An 18,553-nucleotide genomic window follows, 5' to 3' on the forward strand; every position below is an offset into this window, starting at 1 on the left:
ACATGCAGAACAATAATAAAGAAACTTCATACTCTAAATTCGAGCTCCCAAAACATCCACTGGGGTCCATACAATGATGTTTACCATACACTAATACGAGACAGGGCTATTCGTATCTTTCCGTGCGGACATACCCAGCGCATGCATAAGGTAGCAGAAGCATTTTGTTGACGGTGGAAGGATATTCCTCATGGGGTATTTGCTCCTTATAGTGCTTATGAAGGCTTGCATAACTTCGTCCGTCGATTGGAGTGATATCCTAGGCGGCACCTCTACCTCGTCGCCGTGGGGGTGGTGAGAAATGACAGGTCGGCCTCTGTCGAAGGCGATCCACCTCTGCGACTCTAGCGACTCCTCCCCATCCAGCAGAATCTCATGAGTACTGGAGAAATTCACCCCGTCTAGGGGAATAAAGGCGCTGTTTCCATCGCATCTCTTGCTTGTGAGGGTCCCATATGCCCACAAACACAAGCTGGCGTGATAAAGAGCGACGGAGTGGAAGTCATTCATGGTTTCTAGCGGCAGAGCTTTGACTACTTTCAAGATCTGGCCTGCCTGCCAGACGGCCTGGCGCGCCTCGCGGGTATCTGCCCACTGCTGTAGAGCCGGGTAAGAAGCTTGCGCCTCCTCAAAGCCTTCCTTCCCCGCGAGCAGCTCCATCTGTTCGACATAGCAGTAGAAATGGAGCAACAGGAGCTCCAACACTAGAATGACTGCGCACGGAGTATCTGCGCCGCTCTCTGAGAGCCGGAAAGTCTGGTGGAGGCTGTCGAACACCCTGAGCAAGGACCGGTGTTGGGCCTCATCGGGCAGGACACTCTCTCGGGTGGCGACCAACCATCTGTCCACGATTCCCGAGACCGATACGAGGAGCTGGTGGCGGTGACTCCGAACAGTCGTCGCGATCCCATGTAGCACCGACAGCATTGCAATGTTTACGTCGAACAAGATTGGCAGATGGCGAAGCCGCGAGAGGTCGGCCAGGCAGTCCACCAGCGAGACTTCATGCATGGCATCGGGAATTTTTAATGCAAAGTAGGCTTCCTTCCAGCCTTCCGCGGACCCGGCGAACCATAATTGGCGTGACTGGGGGAATGGAAGAGAAAGCTCGGCAGGCATGAGGGGCGAAGGAGCTGAAGTCAGTAGCGAGTCTTGACCACAGTGAATATGCGTGTGATATACGAGTCTATTGGTGCCCGCCCACGTTAGAAAAAATAACAACATGGAGATAATAGAAGGAAGCATCAGGGAAACCGCAATACCTAGTCATTGACTCCTGTTCTAACCACCGCCGCCATTTATTTTCCAGTAAGAGACCGCAGTCATCTTGAGACGGGAGGTTGGCAGTGTACGAGGAACGGCGAAGTCGACCCCCAGCTCGTAGTATCTACCGTGGGCATAACCAAACGTCAGCGCTAGTTTCCATTGGACGCCCTGAAGATGCCTCCAAAATAACACTGGGATTTGTGTTACTGACGTTGGCTACATTTCCCATACTGCCTCCGGCGATTTCCATTTTCCGCTTGTTGCCACTCCATAGGCCAGTTTGGACCTCGAGCGCGTAGGCCTGAAGCCACTGCAGCTCCCGCGTGAGGACAGGTGCCCTCTGGGCCTAGGTGGATCCGAAGGCGTGTTAGCAATCGAAAGAAAATAAAATGTTACAAACCAGCACACACTTCAGACGGAGATAAGATCTCACCATGTTCCTGAGTTGCATCTGGAGAATCTCATGGACCGCCAAGCCAAATTTCTGGACAGCGTGGCTGGGCGACCTCACTGCCCCAGCCGCTACAATAGAAGCCAGTAGTTCAACTTTAACATCGTTGACTGAAAACGTCGGGACATGGATCCAGGTATCCTCTTGGCTCATATGCCATGCCAGGAAGGATCTCACCAAGATGCCGAGGCCGTCGCAGGAGGGGAATGTGGCGGCCACGCGAGGGACGTCTACCGGCTGGCAAGCGCTGGCCATCATGGCGAGGAGCCGATCGCGAGCCGCGAGCGGGAATCCATTGGGTAACAGCCTGGAATCCCAGCGGCCCGGTTGGTCCGTCGTGATATCAGCACCGTGCGTAGCAGACAAATTCTTCTCCTCCTCGGCTTGGAAGTTGACCGCAGGGACGGGCACCCATCTGCCAGTTGCCTTCCTGAAGGCATCCATAACCACAAGAGATTTCTCGTCATCTACTACTGGGCTGATGGATAGAGGGCTCGGTGCCACGGTAGAGGCGGCAACGAGCTCAGGCTCACCCATGCTGGCGTCAAAGCCGAAGAGATCGGGTAGAGGAGAGAGGAGGCCTGCTGGCAGGAAGTCATGGCTGCTAGCGAAGTTGAAATGATTCTGTACAAGATTGAGATCCCAATCCGCGTAAGAAATAACTCTTCGTATCTCATCTGGGAGGCCAATAGAGTCATCAGGGGGTGGTGCCGGTGCTGGTGCTGGTGGCGGGCTCGATAGATGAGGCGCTGTTCCTGTCATGTGAAAAGCAGAATGAGCGCTTAGATTGCCATCAATAATATGGACATTCTATTCTCACTCACCATCTTCACTGGCCATAACACTGATGCTCCGTACTCCTCCGGCATGGATGCTGCTGCCCGACAGCGCTCGCGAGCGGGCTCGATGTGCCACCCCGCCGGGGGATACCGTATCGTAAGTCGGGCTCAGGTTCGAGTTCGTCAGCTCTATGAGGGATGGTGGAGCGCTGCAATCAGACCTATCGACCCGCGAGGAATGGGCATCTAGGTTAACTTGTCTTATGCATGGTATTTTCCTCTTGACACAACGCCTGCAGTGTCGATCATTGTCACACTTCGTCTTTGAAGCCGCACAGGACTGGCACGCCTGCATTGCCCGTGGCCCCGTGCGGGAGCGGTAGGCACGCTGGCGTCCCGATTCACCGGACATGTTGTCCCACTCTGGTGCTCTCTTTTAACAAGAGATCAAGCTGATTCTGATTATCTGGTTAACATCGGGTAGTGCACGTGTCGTGAAAAGGAGATTTGAGTAAGATCACGTTATGGAATAAGCTGGTAAAAGTATCTCCCCGTTCCCCTCAGTGGCTCGGAAGTGAATGAAATCAAGAAGACTTTGAGTAAGATGACGAGTTCGGCCGGTTCAAGAGATGGGGACCCCATGGGGAAATCAAATCCATGTAACGCCAAACCCACCAATTTCTCCACTTTCGGCTTGGTCCAAGTCACCAAGTCACTCTCCCACCAAAATGACCCACGAGCATTCACGCCCTAAACCTCTTTTGGTTAGAGAGGACTTAAGGGGTTAGCCTGGGAACGTTGTTCAAGCAAGAGACATCAAAGCTGCAGGATACAGACCCAAAAGGAAAATGAACCCCGTAAGAATTCGGCGGCTTAATCTTATTTCAAGGTGCTAACTATTCAAGGGGACCGTCTGTTACATTTCCATCATGTGTCGAAGCAGTCCGGGGGAAAATTATAATTGAACTTGCTAGATTAAATTGAGAGAATTACTTCGTCCCCGCGACACTGATTCTGCATTGGCACGAAGATCTAACCCGAATCCCTGGGTCGCCACCCGTTCGCCACTCCGCCTGTAAAGGAGCATGGGCTTTCCACTAGATTTGTTTCTGTTTCTTACCCCGCAATCATTCCCACGTTCCGGCAGTTGGAGGAAAAGGACACGGAGCAGTGTTTAAATCCGATCACTTTCTTTGAGCTGGGCACGGATATATGCGGACGTCGTACTTCATACCAGAAGACGCACGTCTTTCTCGACGAACGAATAATTATATTCTTGGCTGCAAATTTAAACTTTCTTGTTGCCTTTCCTTTCTTTCTCAGACCCGAGCCGAGTATATGTGACTATACGGCAGCTGAAAGATACCTAGTTGTCTATTTCAAGCGAGTCCGGCCTCGGATCGATGGTACTCTTTCATGGCTCAGACGAAAAGAGACACTCATGCTCCGGGAGGACGAACCCCGAAAATGGAGAGCCGGCCGTCTGAATGAGCTCCTCGACACCATGCTCATTCGTGAACGAGGTTGCTCGTACATATCGGCTCCCAAATGCCAGCGTAAAACAGTGGCCGGCAGCGATCGTAAGGGTCTGGCCTTCCTTCACAGAGCTCCATTCATCATTTCCCAGAAGCTTCACCTTTAGAGATCTTTCGGTAATCACAAGGCAGTGGTCGACAGCCTTAAAGGTGAGCTAGCGAGCTAGGGGTGATGAACTTGGAGCCCTGTAAGTAGATGATTTTTCAATGTTGGAAATGGCGAATTTCTCGCTGCACTGAGACGCGTTGATGAATGGTCGTGACATCACGCCTCACAACATCCATCTCGGGCCGGTGTTGGCGCGGAGGAAGCAGGCCTCTAGCGGGCCTGGAAGCGTGTTCTCGGTCTCCAACCAGTTGCCCAACTCCGGTGGTCTATAGTCGGGTACAAAGTTCACGTCAAATTGGTCTTTGGCGGCCATGACCTTCGGGATTAGGATGGCCTGAGATCGCGGTCTTCGAATTCGGGTACAATGTTGCCGCCGTAGGTCTCACCTACGTAGACGAAAGAAGTCGACCCAATCTCCGGGAGCAATCAGACCCAAAGTCTCTGTATACGGTCCCAGCAGCTCGGGTTTATGGATCACTTTCTGTTACCCACTCTTGTCAATCAACCTCTCTCTCCCTCTCTTCAGGCATTTTGGTGCCCTCTTAGATGAACAATCATATTCCGATCAAGGGGGGACAAAAGTATGCTTAACGGAGGAATATATGTGAAGTCACCCGGTCCCATTATTATGCACTTGTCTCCATTCCAGAGTTTAAGGTACCCCTTGACCACATAGAACACATCGTGAACTTCGGCATGGCAATGAAAGCCAGGCGCGTCGGAGAGCACGGCACCGCTTTAAAAGACTGTAATCCCACCATTGGTATGCTTCGATGAGGCCCGGATTCTGAAGGTGCCTTTTGCTCCCGGGAATGGAGACCCGCTCGCCCTCAAGCTGGTCGATGATGTAGCTCGTCTGCGCGTCGGGCGGTGTCGTCCACACAGGAATACTCATCTCAACAGTTAGCCTCTGAAAAGGCAAATCAACGTCAAACCACGTGAGGTTAAGGCACAATGTAGGATCAAATGTAATTAAGTCAGTTGACAGGGCATTGTCTCTTTCCGATCTGCCCCAGAGAGCTTCTAGAACTTTGGGCCACTAGAAGTGCTCCTCACCGATCACCGTGGCCGGAATGTGGGGTAGATTCCGAGCTACTTCGGGATTTCGGTATGTAGCCCGAAGTCAAAACCGTCGTAGATTCGCACGTGTTTGACCTTTCGGTACCGGTTCCGAAACCCATCAGTGCACCGATTCACATTGAAACGGTCGCAAACACCAGATGAGGCTTCTCTCGGCTAATCATCAGGGTAAAATCGGAACCAACTAATTAGACAAACACAGTTGTTATCAGCTGATTGATCGATCCGCTCGACTGATGGTCTCTTCTTACCAGTATTGCGCGAAGAATAAAGAACAACGGAAGAGAGACTGGTTAGCCCGCCACAACGAGTCTCCGCCGCAGCTCCGACCCTTAATTGTAAATCCTCCATTGGAACCGGAACTGGTGGGTATTAGACAGTCTAGTTTAATTCTCCACAGTTGAGGCAAACCAGTCCGTCGGTCATCTGGCCTGTACATCTACTTTATTATCAACTGCGCTTCGGGGAACATGAATTGCTCTGGACTTGCCTGATGCGCTGTTGGGAACAGAATCGGCAGGCTGGGACACATTCCCGGGCATCAGCACGTCCCACTATACCAACACTTGTGGATGGTGGAACAGGCAATGATGGCAGCAGAAGTAGGCTTTGCTATCCTGATCCTATGCATGTTCCTGGAGTCCTAGAAGCGTCAAAATTCATCCTCCCTTCAGGATCTAATATTCTTAACAAGATCTTCGGGACATCACCCTCCGATGTTCCAAACAGACATCTCATAAAAAAACAGCGGATACTTGAAGCTGTGAGTACAGCAGCAGGGAGAGGAGCTTCTTCAAGGATCCTACGCTAGATTTTGGCATCAATATGTAACCTCCAGTGCCAAATTGGAAGCAAAACAAAAGCATTCTTGGAGGTAGCGCTATTCGGGTTCTTCAGAATGTCGGGTTGCTCTATCCGATACTATTACCACTTTACGGTACAGGCCAAACCAACGGAGGAATGGAATAATTACACCGCAGAAAATTACGCAAAACGTGCACTCGAGCAGAAGAAAGTCCATGGCCGGTCTATATGAAATAACGTGTCAAGGAATGTGAGGATTCTCTTGACTTTTGGCATTCGTATTTCAAAACTATCTATCCCCCTAGGTGGCGCCAGAACTTCCCAACATATGTAGCCGTAATCTCCGTAATCTCTACGACCCATTTAGAGGGAGCTGAAGGACCCAACCGGACACTACCTCCTCCCGAATTTCCCTGACCTCCTCGACGGCACCAAGCATACTCCTGGTAGAGTCATGGGGGCTATACTGGCTTGTGCCTAGCCTTATCCCCTGAGCCGTGCTGCTCGGCAGGCTCCGCTGGAGTGCGTGGTTGTAGGAACAGCCGTTGTAGGAACAGCCGTCGGAGCCTCCCCAGCAGGAGCCCCCCCAGTGGCCTGGGGAAGTTTTTCCGTTCCAGAAGAAATGACGACCCGATAGATGTACACACTGGCTCCAAGAGACGTGCTGACAATTGGGCCGGAATCGAGTTCTTTGTTATCGATAGAGACAGTGCAGGTCGGGATAATCTTGGTATCGCTAACCACGGCAGACGTAACAGTGCATCCAAGCGAGAAGTTTTCTTCGGTAGCAGTCGAGACGAAGCCGAAGTATGTCGGACCGACAGTGAGGGTTTCGTAGGTCGACCAGTTGTTACCGATGGCGTCCGTGGCTTTGACAGCGAGGGTAGTGAGTCCGCCGCTGACGTTGATGATGGACCCTTCAAGATCTCCTGATCCGCTGCCGTTGATGGTCCCGGGAGACCAGAACGATGTCGTGACCTGTGCAGCCACTCCGCCTGCGGCGAGAAGGATAGAGAGCTGGTTGGAACGCATCATAAGAGTGCTTTGAGAGAACTCGTAGGTGAGAAGAGAGATAACGGAGAATATGACGATGACCACAGTGATCTACTGGATTATCTGATGAAAAAGAATCAGATGAAAAGCAAAAAGTGAAGTAATTCGGTCGGAATGGGAGGCATATTTATGTGTAAGAAATAGTCATGACACCGATCTTGAAGCCAGCCGTCCTTTTTTGTCGCCCTTCCTTCCCCTTTCCACTACATGCTCAGGGAATCAAATCCTGCGGCTGCCATCCACCCATCACCATGCATCCAGCTATGAGTACGGGTCCTACTCCTCGTAGGATTTGCTATCCCAGTAACTGAGTACGCGTCAGCATGATTTACAGCACCATGAGCGCCCCTCGTGGCAGACGCAACGCCCGGTGGCGCAGTGTATGAGACGTGATGTTTCTCTGTCTCATTAGCGAGGAGTGGATCGGGCAACGAGATAGGCCCACTCGCTGCCAAATCGAAGTGGAATCAGGGCCTTCGGGGATTTTCACGGAGCATCCGAGACATCCGAACCCTTGCCATGATAGGGCCGAATGGACAACCCCAAGGCATCCCTAAAACTAGAGGTTAAGTCGGGACTAGAATTCGATGAGGATTATGTACTACCCGTTTTGAAGGACTTACCATTTTTTTAGCTGAAGCGATATATTTACAATGGAGTTGTCAGGTTGGATCAAGTGTTAGTGTTTACTTTATTGAGTCCTGGGATAATATTCGTTGCGTTAAGCAATATCAAGAGGTCTAGACGGAGCTCTGCTACTCCTACTATACTATTCAAATGCCCAAGTTTCCATCGGATTTGGCTCAATTTCCTCGGTTCTCCACTTGACCAGTTCCATCCTTCAGGAGCCGTGAGTGGTGGGTTTGAAGACTTGAAAGGATTCAAATTTCCTCAAGGGGCTTCGTAATCTTGGTCCCCCTCGCCCTGACGCGACCTTGAGAGATGGAGATATGCCAGCGCGGATCCTGACAGATATTGCGCAGGCCACTTGTGGACAGCGGCGGATTTAAGGGGCGTGAACGTGCCGAGAGCGAGATGGATACGTAAGTTTCTGAATTCGTACTCTCAACTCTTCAGAGTCGGAGATCTTCTAGGTACGAAAGCTCTACTGTAAGTCAAACCATAGGCTTTGATGGTATTTTCATCATTGAAAACCCGGATGGTTGAGAGGGGAGTCTAGACTCTATGGCTTGCGTTCTAGGTTACGGCGGCTAAGGTTGTGAAGCTGTGGAGGCTGAAACTAGTGGAGGGCGTGACTTCTTGTCTTTCTCTTTTAGCCCACCTCAAGCTCAGGATCAACATCTTGTTCGTTTCACCTGTGCGTTCTTCTCATAAAGAAGGATAAAAACTTTCCCCGCGCCGGAAAGGTACCCGGAAATATAGACAGTTGGGCCATAGAAGACGAAATGGTAAATGGAATAGGAGGATACGTAGTTAAGGATCGATTCAGTGTAGAAATTTGTCCATTAGGTGATCTCCTCAGTCACAGGGCGTAATTTTGACAGCAACCAGAGATTCTAAACATAGCTCCTGTGGTTGTGGCTGGTGAGCATAAAGGTAAACGAGAAAGCAGAAGACGAGATCGTGGAGATGGGTTGGACCAGTCGAGACCTCAACGAACAAGTAACGCTGTCTCGCAAGCTTTGAGGGCGATCTCCACTTCCCAACAAAAGCATCGGATTGATCTACAAAGGGGACGTTGGAACGCCAGGGAAACGAACATTAGTAATGGCCAGTTGAAGCGGTTAAACGATAAGCCGATTGCACTGACATCTAAGAAGCGCGGTGACACGCCAAGACTTGAACGACAACGAAGTAGCGTGTAATTCATGAAGGACGTCGCGTCCATACTCTCGTGTGGGCCCTGTCCTGGCTCTTTGTCTTGAAAACTACTACGAGGTACTACATAGGGTAGAGCGACTGCATGTCAAGTGGGTTATTTATTGTGTGATCGAACAGACGAGCGGGGCAAAGCTCCTTCCACTCTCATCAATGAACCAATGACTCTAATGATGAGCCTCGCATTCGCATTCGTTTCGGGGTAGCTGTGTTGATTTGCTTCCTGCTGGAACTTTTTGTGGCTCCACTCCGTAAATGGCCTAAATTAGGCTCCGTGGTTGTTGTTGGTTTAAGTCTCTAGTGAATATAGGAGCGTGTCGTAATCATAACTTATGTTAGAAGTCGACGCAACCACGTGGACACTTGTCTTGACATAACCTCAACAAGCCAGTCCGAAGCTTCCTCCGCAGGGCCCAGGACGCAGAACGGGCATCGGCTTCGTGGAAGGCCATGGGGCCGGGTATATGTGTCTCTTCGTATATAATAAAAAAACGTCGATCCCATCTATAACAGATCGTCGTACTTTGAGGATTGGAGACTGGGCGTCGGCTGACACAGCTTATAACTTCCCTAGTTATGAGGTATTCGAGAGGATTCTCCACGCTCAAGATAGCCCACGCACGTAGGATGGGCTCCGAACAATATGGGAAACTGTCACAGAGACCAGGTCCGGTGGCTTCGTATTGGGCCCCCAGTTCGGAGGTGGCGCTCTCGACGGGAGTTCGGATCCCAACGGTTTGATAATGCTGGCCTCGGCCTCCAATCCATCGACGGGTGCGGGCATTTTCAAGGGAGTTTCAGTTCGCACGAGATTGGCCAAGGAGTACTGAGATTGTCTACCCACTACTGTTCTGGATAATACAGCCTCCAATTATATTCCTTCTATCTTTTCAGTTACGGAAACCTTTGCCTCCTGGGGCCATTCTAACTTGCCCAGGGGCGGAACTCACTAAAAGTACCGGGCTATGTCCGTCGACATGATAGGGGCGACGTGGAGTAGGGTTCGGTTCAATGGCACCTCCCCAACGTCGCGAGGCGAGCTATTACAAAACTCTTTGGCGCATCTCCCCCACGGTAACAACGTGTTCCTGCATCACGCTTACATATCACAGCAGATTAGTCTTCCCAATTGTAGGTTTGGTAACATTACTAGCTCTATTATCAACAGCCTCTACTGCGGGAGACCCAACCCGAGATCGTGGGTTCGTACCTGCAGCAGGGCGGTCTCTCTCATCCCGGTTAAACTTTTACCCAGCGACGCCACCTGGTTAAAGAATTCCCGAGCACAAAGACACCCACAGTAGAAAGGAAATAAGAGGATGGAAAAAATAGAAGAAAGGTAATCATCGTAATAATGATAAACAAGAAGAGGGATAATTAGTGAGGGTAAGTAAGTACACTGTTCGCGGAACGAAAAAAAAACGTATTATTTGCCCAAGGGAGGACTCGAACCTCCGTTTCCACGGCCACAACGTGGCGTACTGACCCCTATACGACTTGAGCCTACCCCTTTAAGGGGGCATATAATAATGTTTGATTTCCCTCAGGGAAATCTTTCGCTCCAGGCGGGGGTCGAACCCGCAACCTTTGGATCACCCTCGTTTTTAACTGGGTGTTAAAAGTCCAACGCACTAACCAATTGTGCTACCGGAGCTACCAGCCTTTATTATGCTCAGTGGGCCCGTTACGTGAGACTAAGTAAGGGTGGTGAGCTGTGGCACCAGAAGTAAGATCTAGACTGGAGCGGCCTGAGAATATCTTCTACTTGGTAAATATTTGTTTTTGGAGAGGCGATGGTGAGACTATGATGAGAAAGCCTTCAGTGGGCATTCATTGCCCGGCACTGGGGTAGGATGCCTATTTAAGCGTTCTTTTCGTTCAATAATAACAGCAATAACACGATTACAGTTATTCCCTGACCCTAGTGATATCTAATTATGTGTTACTCTTCGAGTTGCATTCAACTGAAGCAGCAGGCCGCTTTTGCTCTCGAGTCTCACCATCCCGCCCTTTCACTCCCCTTGCCGCTCACGGTTTGCCGGGCTTAGGCAGTCCTCCAACATCCCACCAGCATCCCTGTCGTGTCTAGTGTAGTGATTGATCCCTGTTTTATTTTTTTTTTTCGTTTTTTTCACCAAACGCGCCACCGCGACGCGAAACTATCAAACAAACGAGAACCTGGTCACAACCTCGCAAGGATCTTCATTTCTGCTCCAAAGTATGATGGCCCCGTTGTCCGATATAGACCGTCTTATCCAGGCCCCCGAGCCTATCCTGAGGGCCGTTCTCCTCGCCCTCTGCCGTGACGATACGGTGCGCCTCAAGGCAACACAATATATGGACCAACTCGTCGAATGCGTCGTCGTGGAGCCGAAGGATGCCGCGAGGGATTCCGGGTCCCTGAAGCGGAAAGCTGCAACCGAACCTCGCACATGCGTACGATGTGAAGAAGTGTTCATCGAAGATGACAACTCTGAAGATGACTGCCTTTATCATCCTGGTGAGCGCATGGATCCTGTTCCCCCCCCCCTTTTTGTCTAATAACATTTCCCGTCTTGTAGGCGATATGGAGCCTGACTACGAATCGGACTTTTGGGCCGATCATGATGAAAATTGCCACGGAATCATCGACAGCAAGGAAAGCCGAGAGGAGTATCCGGAGGGGTTTCTTTGGGATTGCTGCGGCAGAATCGGCACTGATCCGGGATGTGTGAGCTTCCGTCACGAGGCTCATCCGGACAAACGACGGGGAAGTTGTGACACCCTCGAGAGCAACAAAAGTGACTTGGGCGAGGGGGACGGTGAGCGTGGAGGTGAAAAGAGCAAGGATGGGGACTGAAGCACAAGGAGCGCGACCGGGGGAGGCCGTGTGTTGAGATCCAACACAAGCCTGATTCTCATTCCCCGCGTATACCGGAGGCTCTAAAAAAGTTCTTTTCTAGTGAGACAGGAGACGCGGCACATATTTCTTTTTTATTAATCGATTGAAGGAGATATATTGATGTCATGGCGAGAAGAATATCGAAAAGTGCTTGGTCTTTCACCGCGAGTCAGCTTGCTCTGTCCCCGTACTTCTCTGGCACTGGCTAGTCCTCTTGACCCAGTTCGTAGTCTGCAAAGTGAGGCGAAAATCGAACATTCAAACATCAATCGTAAGGGTCAACCAATAGTCAAGGCGTCCAACTATCATTTACTATTGATATTCTTTTGGACAATCCAGCACAAGACTCCACAGCAGAAGATATATAGCCAGGTGAGGAATTAGAGACCAAAATCAGCTACATTACTGCGCGCATAGTATTGTTCAGGCGTCTTGAACGTAGTCAGACACATCCAGCATCTATGGGTTCAGCACCCGCCGCAGGTCATGTCTGTCTAGACTCGGCCGGCTATGAAACTCCACGTCCCCAATAGTTTCCACCGCCCGGTTCCGCAGGGTTCGCACCTGTGGAGAGCCTACCCTCAAGTCTCAGGGACGACTGATCGGAATGGGGCTGGCTAGCATCATTCGGATTCTCGATGATTCTATCCAACTCCTCCCATCTTGGATACCGGCACTGGTCAAATAGCAGTTGTCTGTCACTTCCAGCTTCCCCGTACTCGTGGAGGCGGTTCGAATCTAACGACCACACGGGTGGGATTTTGTGTTTTTCAAAAACCTTCTCAGCGATTTCACCTTTGACTTCTCTTCCGGGAGACTCTGCGAGAATACCATAATCGATTAGGCGGCCATCGCTTTGATCTAGCGCAATCAAATACTCGATGGGTTTCAGGCCATAGGAGTTTTCGACTGATAATGCGTTACCGCCCATATGCGTTAGGAGGCTCCTAACAACCCTGGCTTGTCGATCAAGGTAGTCCTGCAAAGTGTCCGGGTCGTACTCAGACCCATCGGGCAGAGGGCAAAATGACTGCAACGCGCGGTGTAGGGCGGTATTGCCAAGGCTGTCGCGCAAATTAGGGTCGGCCCCCTGGTTGAGAAGAGCATCTACGGTTTCTGGGTGAGTGCCGTACGCAGCGCAGTGCAGCAGTGTGCTCCCATTGAGGCCAAGTTCCACCTCTTGATGGTTGATGTCGACGTTAGCGAGGTCGTCCGTCATATATCCGTGAGCGGCTGCGTAATAAGCAAGCAAGCACCTATGAAGCGACGGCGTGAGTAGTGGCTGAGGAGAAGCAGATGTTGAGGTGGCGCTTTGGTCAGTCGGGTAGGTGGCAGCCTGCCATGCCATGCCGGAGATGGATTCACCTAACGGCGGACGAATTGGTAGGGAAGCGCTCAGCAAGCGGGGCCGTACCGGTCGCCTGGGCCGGCTGAGCCGGACATGGTCGGCGTGGGCAATACAGTCTTGACATGACGGATTGTCACATTTCGATGAGTCCCGCTGACGAAGTCGCTCCATGACGAGATGGCACTCGCTTGGCCGGGAACTATGGAACTGGACAACGTTGTTTGGATCACCCCAGAAGCTATTCCGGCCATCCCAATAGTGGTCGAAAGTGATGGAGAAGTCCTGCATTGCGGCAAGATTATCCGTCACCATACCTGAGCGTGATGTGCCGGGGAGCCGCACATTCATGTCGAACCCTGTAGTGAGCGCTGAAGAACTCATGTTTGACGATCCGATGACGGCGACGCAACGACACATGCAGCCCGAGGCATGTTCGCTTTCATCACATGAGCGCCGAAATAGCCAGCTTGTCGCATGGAAGGTTGGTTTGTCACAAACGACAACCTTGATTTCGACGTTGCCAAAGCTGGAGAGTTTCTGAAGTGCGGCGACTTCGGTGAGTTGGTGCTGGGTGGTGGTGATCATCCGGACCAGAGCTAGCTGTGGCCTTTTCGCCAGGGCTTCAAAGGAAGAAAGCAACCGAGTAAGCCCGTCCACTTTAATGTATGAGCAGAGCACATCGACGCCGATAAGCTTGGGGAACCGAAGCTCGTGGTTGATGAGTGTGGCGAGCTCATTGCCGGGTAGGTTTGTTATAAGATCGGGGCCATCCCACTAATAAATCTATAAGTTTAGCGCAAAGGCGCCGGTTTCGGTATCCTTGAGTTTACCTACCTCCTCTTCCCAAGCTCGTGATGAAAGCTCTCCTGCCGGTGGAGCTTTATGGAGCTTGCGCGGCTCTCGGGAGGACCACATGCGCGATTTCCGATTCATCCGGTGGTATAGCGGAAATTCACGGAGTCGTTAAATGTTGGGCGTATAAATCAGCAGTTTATATATACCTCGGGAACATCAATCAAATAATATAACTATCCACACTAGTTCACGGCTTCTGCTTGGCTGGATGTTCTGGGGTGTCGTGTGATGGGGGTGGGGGGAAGGTGTCAGAGTCGTCAGGCACATTGGGCGTCGCACAATGGGGCTCTCGTCATTGCAGAGCCGTGGCTGGTGTGTGGCTTTGCATTCTTCTCGTCCAGCCAGAAATCTCCCTGCCCAGTGACAGAAAGGAGCAGTAGTGCCATTAGGCCAAGCTTTAGGCCACCTCATGGATTCTGGTGGTCTCGTGGGGCAGGACATCCACATAAACTAAATAGGCTTGGGATAAGCCGGTTGATGTATGCAGATGATCAAAATGACGGATTGATCCGTCAAAGTGCTAAAGGGTGTCCGAATATAACTACAAGCGAAAGCCGAGACATTTATTTATTTTTTTCTTATTTTTTTTCTCCCCTTGAGCACTGAGTAATCTAACCTTCAGAATATTTCATGATGGGCCAAAAGAAAAGGAAAGGCATCTCGGGGAAATTATAACAGTCTATCTCTTAGACGTTGTCTGGCCCTCGAGAAAAGGTACCAATAGTGAAATGTCGACAGATCAATAACATTGTACTTCCGTGCTGTATTCTCGTTCTGGACTGCGCTTCCCAATATGGAAATGGCAAACCTACCAATAAACGTCAGCAAACACCAGTTTAATGCGCCGGTCCTTGGAATCCATAAACCAAAGAACAAACAGGGCGAATATGTGTCGCCAATCATTTTTCATCGGTAAAGATGCTCTTCTCAGACCAGTCTTGGCGCAGAGATCACTCCCTTGTTTGAAAACAGTTATTTGAGCTACTGACGGCAGTTTAGAAATAAACTTGCATTTGTCGAGACTGAGCTCGGGGAAGAATGCCTGGCGGAGAAAAGCGTGTTGATGGCGGAGGCCGGGGGAGGTGTGGGGAGAGGGGGTCCACACAGTCTCTCCGCCAGTAATGTTTATACCTGGACACTGGTGTAGATTAGGAAAGACAGTTTGAAGAGTGTCAAACTACGGTGTCTGGCCTGACTGGATTTCCGTAATCGGCGCACTCCTGGTAAGCTCTGTTCCTCCGGTACCGCGTTCACATTATCATTCTCAAATTATGGAAAAGATAAGATAGTGATCCACTGCGACCCCATGACAGGTATGCAGCGTTCGATAAGCTCTCTCGAGCGCGGGGCATTCCGAGGACGTGGGGGTGAGACAGCAATGTGCCGTCCAGGGCCGAAGACTAGCGCAGTGGCGTTGGCCGAAATTGGAAGCCTGGCGGGGGTTCACAATCGCGCCGAGTTGGTATTTTCCAGGGCCTTGGCGGGCTGGCTCCGGTCTCGATTCGCTAGACACGGCTTGTCTTGCTATCACAACGGCGCCATATTAGATATGGGAATGTCGCTGGTGCAGTCGAGCTCAGGCATTGGCTGGGTGCGCAAGGAATCTAAGATGCCGGTCGCGTTTTCATCCCCAGAGGCTGACCCATTTTTTTCCCCATGAAGTTACCCAAAGATTATCAGAGTCGCAATATCTAATCGACATTGACGTTCTATACAAAGGTAATCGGCCTATCATTGTCGTCTGATAAAGCCCACGTTCTTCCTAATCAGGCCGTCAGACTGTCTCGGGATGAGAAAACGCTCGATTCAGGGCAAAATAATATTTATTATGGTCGCCATGCACTCAAGCTCGCAGAAGAGCTCCGATGCGCTCTCCTTGCTTCTTCGCTTCACCTGGATTCTGGAGTGGACCACAGTTTCCATACCTTTCGTGCGTTGAACTAAGTTAATAATATATTCTCACTCTGCTTTACGTCTCCCTTCTGCAATTAATCCTCTGCCAAAATGGCGCCGGCCCTGAGCCAAAGCGTCGGTTATGGCATCGTCCTTGGCGTCGGGTTTCTCTTCGCTTTTGGAATGGCAAGTACAGTTTTTCTATCACCTTCTCGATCCTGGTTTTTCTCGTGTATCTCCATGAAAAGTATTCGGTGAATAGATACTGACCAGGGGCAATCTAGATGGCCGCAACTTATGTTCTCAAGAGGTATCGGAAAGAGGTTCAGACGTCCGAAATGTTCACCACTGCAGGCAGAACTGTCAAGAGTGGTCTCGTTGGCTCAGCTGTCGTATCCTCATGGACCTGGGCGGCAACCTTGCTGCAGAGTTCGGGTATCTGCTATCGATATGGAGTCTCCGGCCCATTCTGGTACGCATCGGGCGCGACGGTCCAGATCCTCCTCTTCGCAACACTGGCCATTGAACTCAAGAGGCGCGCTCCCAATGCGCATACCTTTTTGGAAGTCATCAAGGCGAGATATGGCCCTGTTGCACACATTGTTTTTATCGTTTTTGGCCTCATGACAAGTAAGCCACAAGTCTTAGTTGCATAGCCGCCCATCAATCTCTTGTCCCCCATACACCCATTGATACTGACTACATCATGTTAGATATTCTGGTCACCATGATGTTGCTTGCCGGGGGTAGCGCAACGGTGAATGCTCTCACGGGCATGAATACCGTTGCCGCCATCTACTTGCTGCCCCTGGGCGTAACGATGTATACCCTATTCGGCGGACTGAAGGCGACTTTTCTGACGGACTATGTCCACACTTTGATTTTGCTCATCATAATCACCATGTTCTCACTGACAGCCTACTCCACGTCCGACATTATCGGAAGTCCCAGCAAGATGTTTGAGTTACTTCAAGAAGCGACACAGAGACACCCAGTCGACGGCAACCAAGATGGAAGCTATCTTACAATGCGATCAAGTGATGGAATCAAGTTTTTCGTCATTAATATCGGTATGAGTTGCTCGTTCGACTCTAGTTGATTTTCCGATGCTAATGAATTGCGCCATTAGTTGGCAACTTTGGCACGGTGTTCCTCGACAACGGTTACTACAACAAGGCGATCGCGGCTAGTCCGGTCCATGCGCTGCCCGGCTACGTGATTGGAGGCGTAAGAATTCACATTGAGTCTGGCTCGGGGATCTCTCCAAATTGCTAACTCGCTGTTGGTGTAGATTTCCTGGTTCCCGGTGCCGTTCTTGACCGCCACCACCATGGGGCTGACTGCACTCGCACTCGAGAATAGGCCATCATTCCCTACCTTCCCAAATCGCATCCCGGAAGCGGAGGTGTCTGCAGGCTTAGCTTTACCTTATGCTGCCGTTGCCCTCCTCGGGAAAGGTGGCGCGGTCGCTACTCTCTTGATGGTCTTCATGGCCGTTACTAGCGCTTCTAGCGCGGAGCTTATTGCCGTCTCCTCAATCTTCACCTACGACATTTACCGGACGTATATTAACCCCAATGCGAGTGGGCGACGTCTCATTGCTGTATCCCACATTGCCGTCGTTTGCTATGCGCTGATCATTGCCTCGGCATCCGTCGGCCTTTGGTACAACGGCATCTCTATGGGCTACATCTACGTGCTTATGGGAGTTCTCATCTCCGCTGCTGTTCTCCCTGCAACTCTGACTCTGGTGTGGAAGGGTCAGAACAAATGGGCGGCGGTGCTCACACCTCCCATTGGTACCATCCTTGCCATCATCGCCTGGCTGGTCACGGCAAAGAAAAAGTGCGGGAAGCTGGATATCGAATGCACAGGATCCAATGATCCCATGCTGGCAGGGAACGTGGTTGCTCTCCTCGTGCCCCTTGTTTTGATTCCCATCTTCACGCTGGTCTGGGGAGTGGACAAATATGATTGGCAGACCATGGCAGCCATTCGCAAAGCCGATGATCATGAGCTCACTGAACAGGCCGGTGTTGACTTGGAAGAGGTCCCTGGGGGCCACGAAGAGACGGTTACAGAGTCTGCGGAAGAGCAGCGGGTTCTACGCAAGGCCCTCAAGATTTCCGTTTCTACCACCATCTTCATGTAAGTGAATTTCCAAAGAGAGAAGAAGGCATCAGCTGACCTCAGTTTAGGACTCTTGCACTGCTGGTACTGTGGCCACTGCCCATGTATGGCTCCAAGTATGTCTTTAGCAAACCGTTCTTCACTGGCTGGGTTACAGTCGCCATCATTTGGATTTTCCTGTCTATTATCCTTGTCGGCATTCTTCCATTATGGGAAAGTAGAGGCACTATATTCTATACCACCAAGGCCATATTCACTGGGAAGAAACCACCGAAGCATCCTGTCACGGCGGCTGGAACTACAGAGCAATCAGGAGATGAGGGTCCGTTGTCGGAGAAGAGGCTTGGGTCCAAGGAAACCGCCGTCGTGGTTACCCAGTAATGACTGTAGCACAGTCCTTCGGATATTGGTCAAGAATGTGGACAGAAAAATCTAGGAATAGCATCACAGGGACGAATAGTGAGTTCAACTATCTACTTACAGTTCTTCTTTTTTCCCCCATGACTTGACGTCTAGCATCGATCCGCCCA

General features: G+C 50.9%; 4 protein-coding genes and 1 pseudogene across 4 annotated transcripts; 2 read left to right on the forward strand and 3 right to left on the reverse strand.

The window, feature by feature from the left end:
* Positions 1-90: 90 nt before the first annotated feature.
* SAPIO_CDS2463 (uncharacterized protein) lies at positions 91-2,908 on the reverse strand (the record flags this gene model as incomplete). Its single annotated transcript, XM_016785471.1, has 5 exons — positions 91-1,133; positions 1,498-1,612; positions 1,700-2,472; positions 2,542-2,663; positions 2,838-2,908. The coding sequence occupies 5 exons, from the start codon at positions 2,906-2,908 to the stop codon at positions 91-93; spliced, it is 2,124 nt and encodes a 707-aa protein (XP_016644847.1).
* Positions 2,909-6,507: 3,599 nt separating this feature from the next.
* Positions 6,508-7,056, reverse strand: SAPIO_CDS2464 (annotated as a pseudogene; the record flags this gene model as incomplete).
* Positions 7,057-11,139: 4,083 nt separating this feature from the next.
* On the forward strand, positions 11,140-11,755 carry SAPIO_CDS2465 (uncharacterized protein; the record flags this gene model as incomplete). Its single annotated transcript, XM_016785472.1, has 2 exons — positions 11,140-11,416; positions 11,478-11,755. 2 exons carry the CDS (start codon positions 11,140-11,142, stop codon positions 11,753-11,755), a joined length of 555 nt encoding a protein of 184 aa, XP_016644848.1.
* A 550-nt stretch (positions 11,756-12,305) lies between these two features.
* SAPIO_CDS2466 (uncharacterized protein) lies at positions 12,306-14,060 on the reverse strand (the record flags this gene model as incomplete). The annotated part of the gene is made up of 2 exons (XM_016785473.1): positions 12,306-13,919; positions 13,980-14,060. The coding sequence occupies 2 exons, from the start codon at positions 14,058-14,060 to the stop codon at positions 12,306-12,308; spliced, it is 1,695 nt and encodes a 564-aa protein (XP_016644849.1).
* Positions 14,061-16,231: 2,171 nt separating this feature from the next.
* On the forward strand, positions 16,232-18,404 carry SAPIO_CDS2467 (putative urea active transporter 1; the record flags this gene model as incomplete). The annotated part of the gene is made up of 5 exons (XM_016785474.1): positions 16,232-16,523; positions 16,607-16,963; positions 17,023-17,120; positions 17,185-18,041; positions 18,092-18,404. The coding sequence occupies 5 exons, from the start codon at positions 16,232-16,234 to the stop codon at positions 18,402-18,404; spliced, it is 1,917 nt and encodes a 638-aa protein (XP_016644850.1).
* Between the last annotated feature and the right edge of the window lie 149 nt (positions 18,405-18,553).

Source organism: Scedosporium apiospermum (genome assembly GCF_000732125.1).
Source record: "Scedosporium apiospermum strain IHEM 14462 chromosome Unknown SEQ_SAPIO_0086, whole genome shotgun sequence".
In the NCBI taxonomy this organism is placed as follows: Eukaryota; Fungi; Ascomycota; class Sordariomycetes; order Microascales; family Microascaceae; genus Scedosporium; species Scedosporium apiospermum.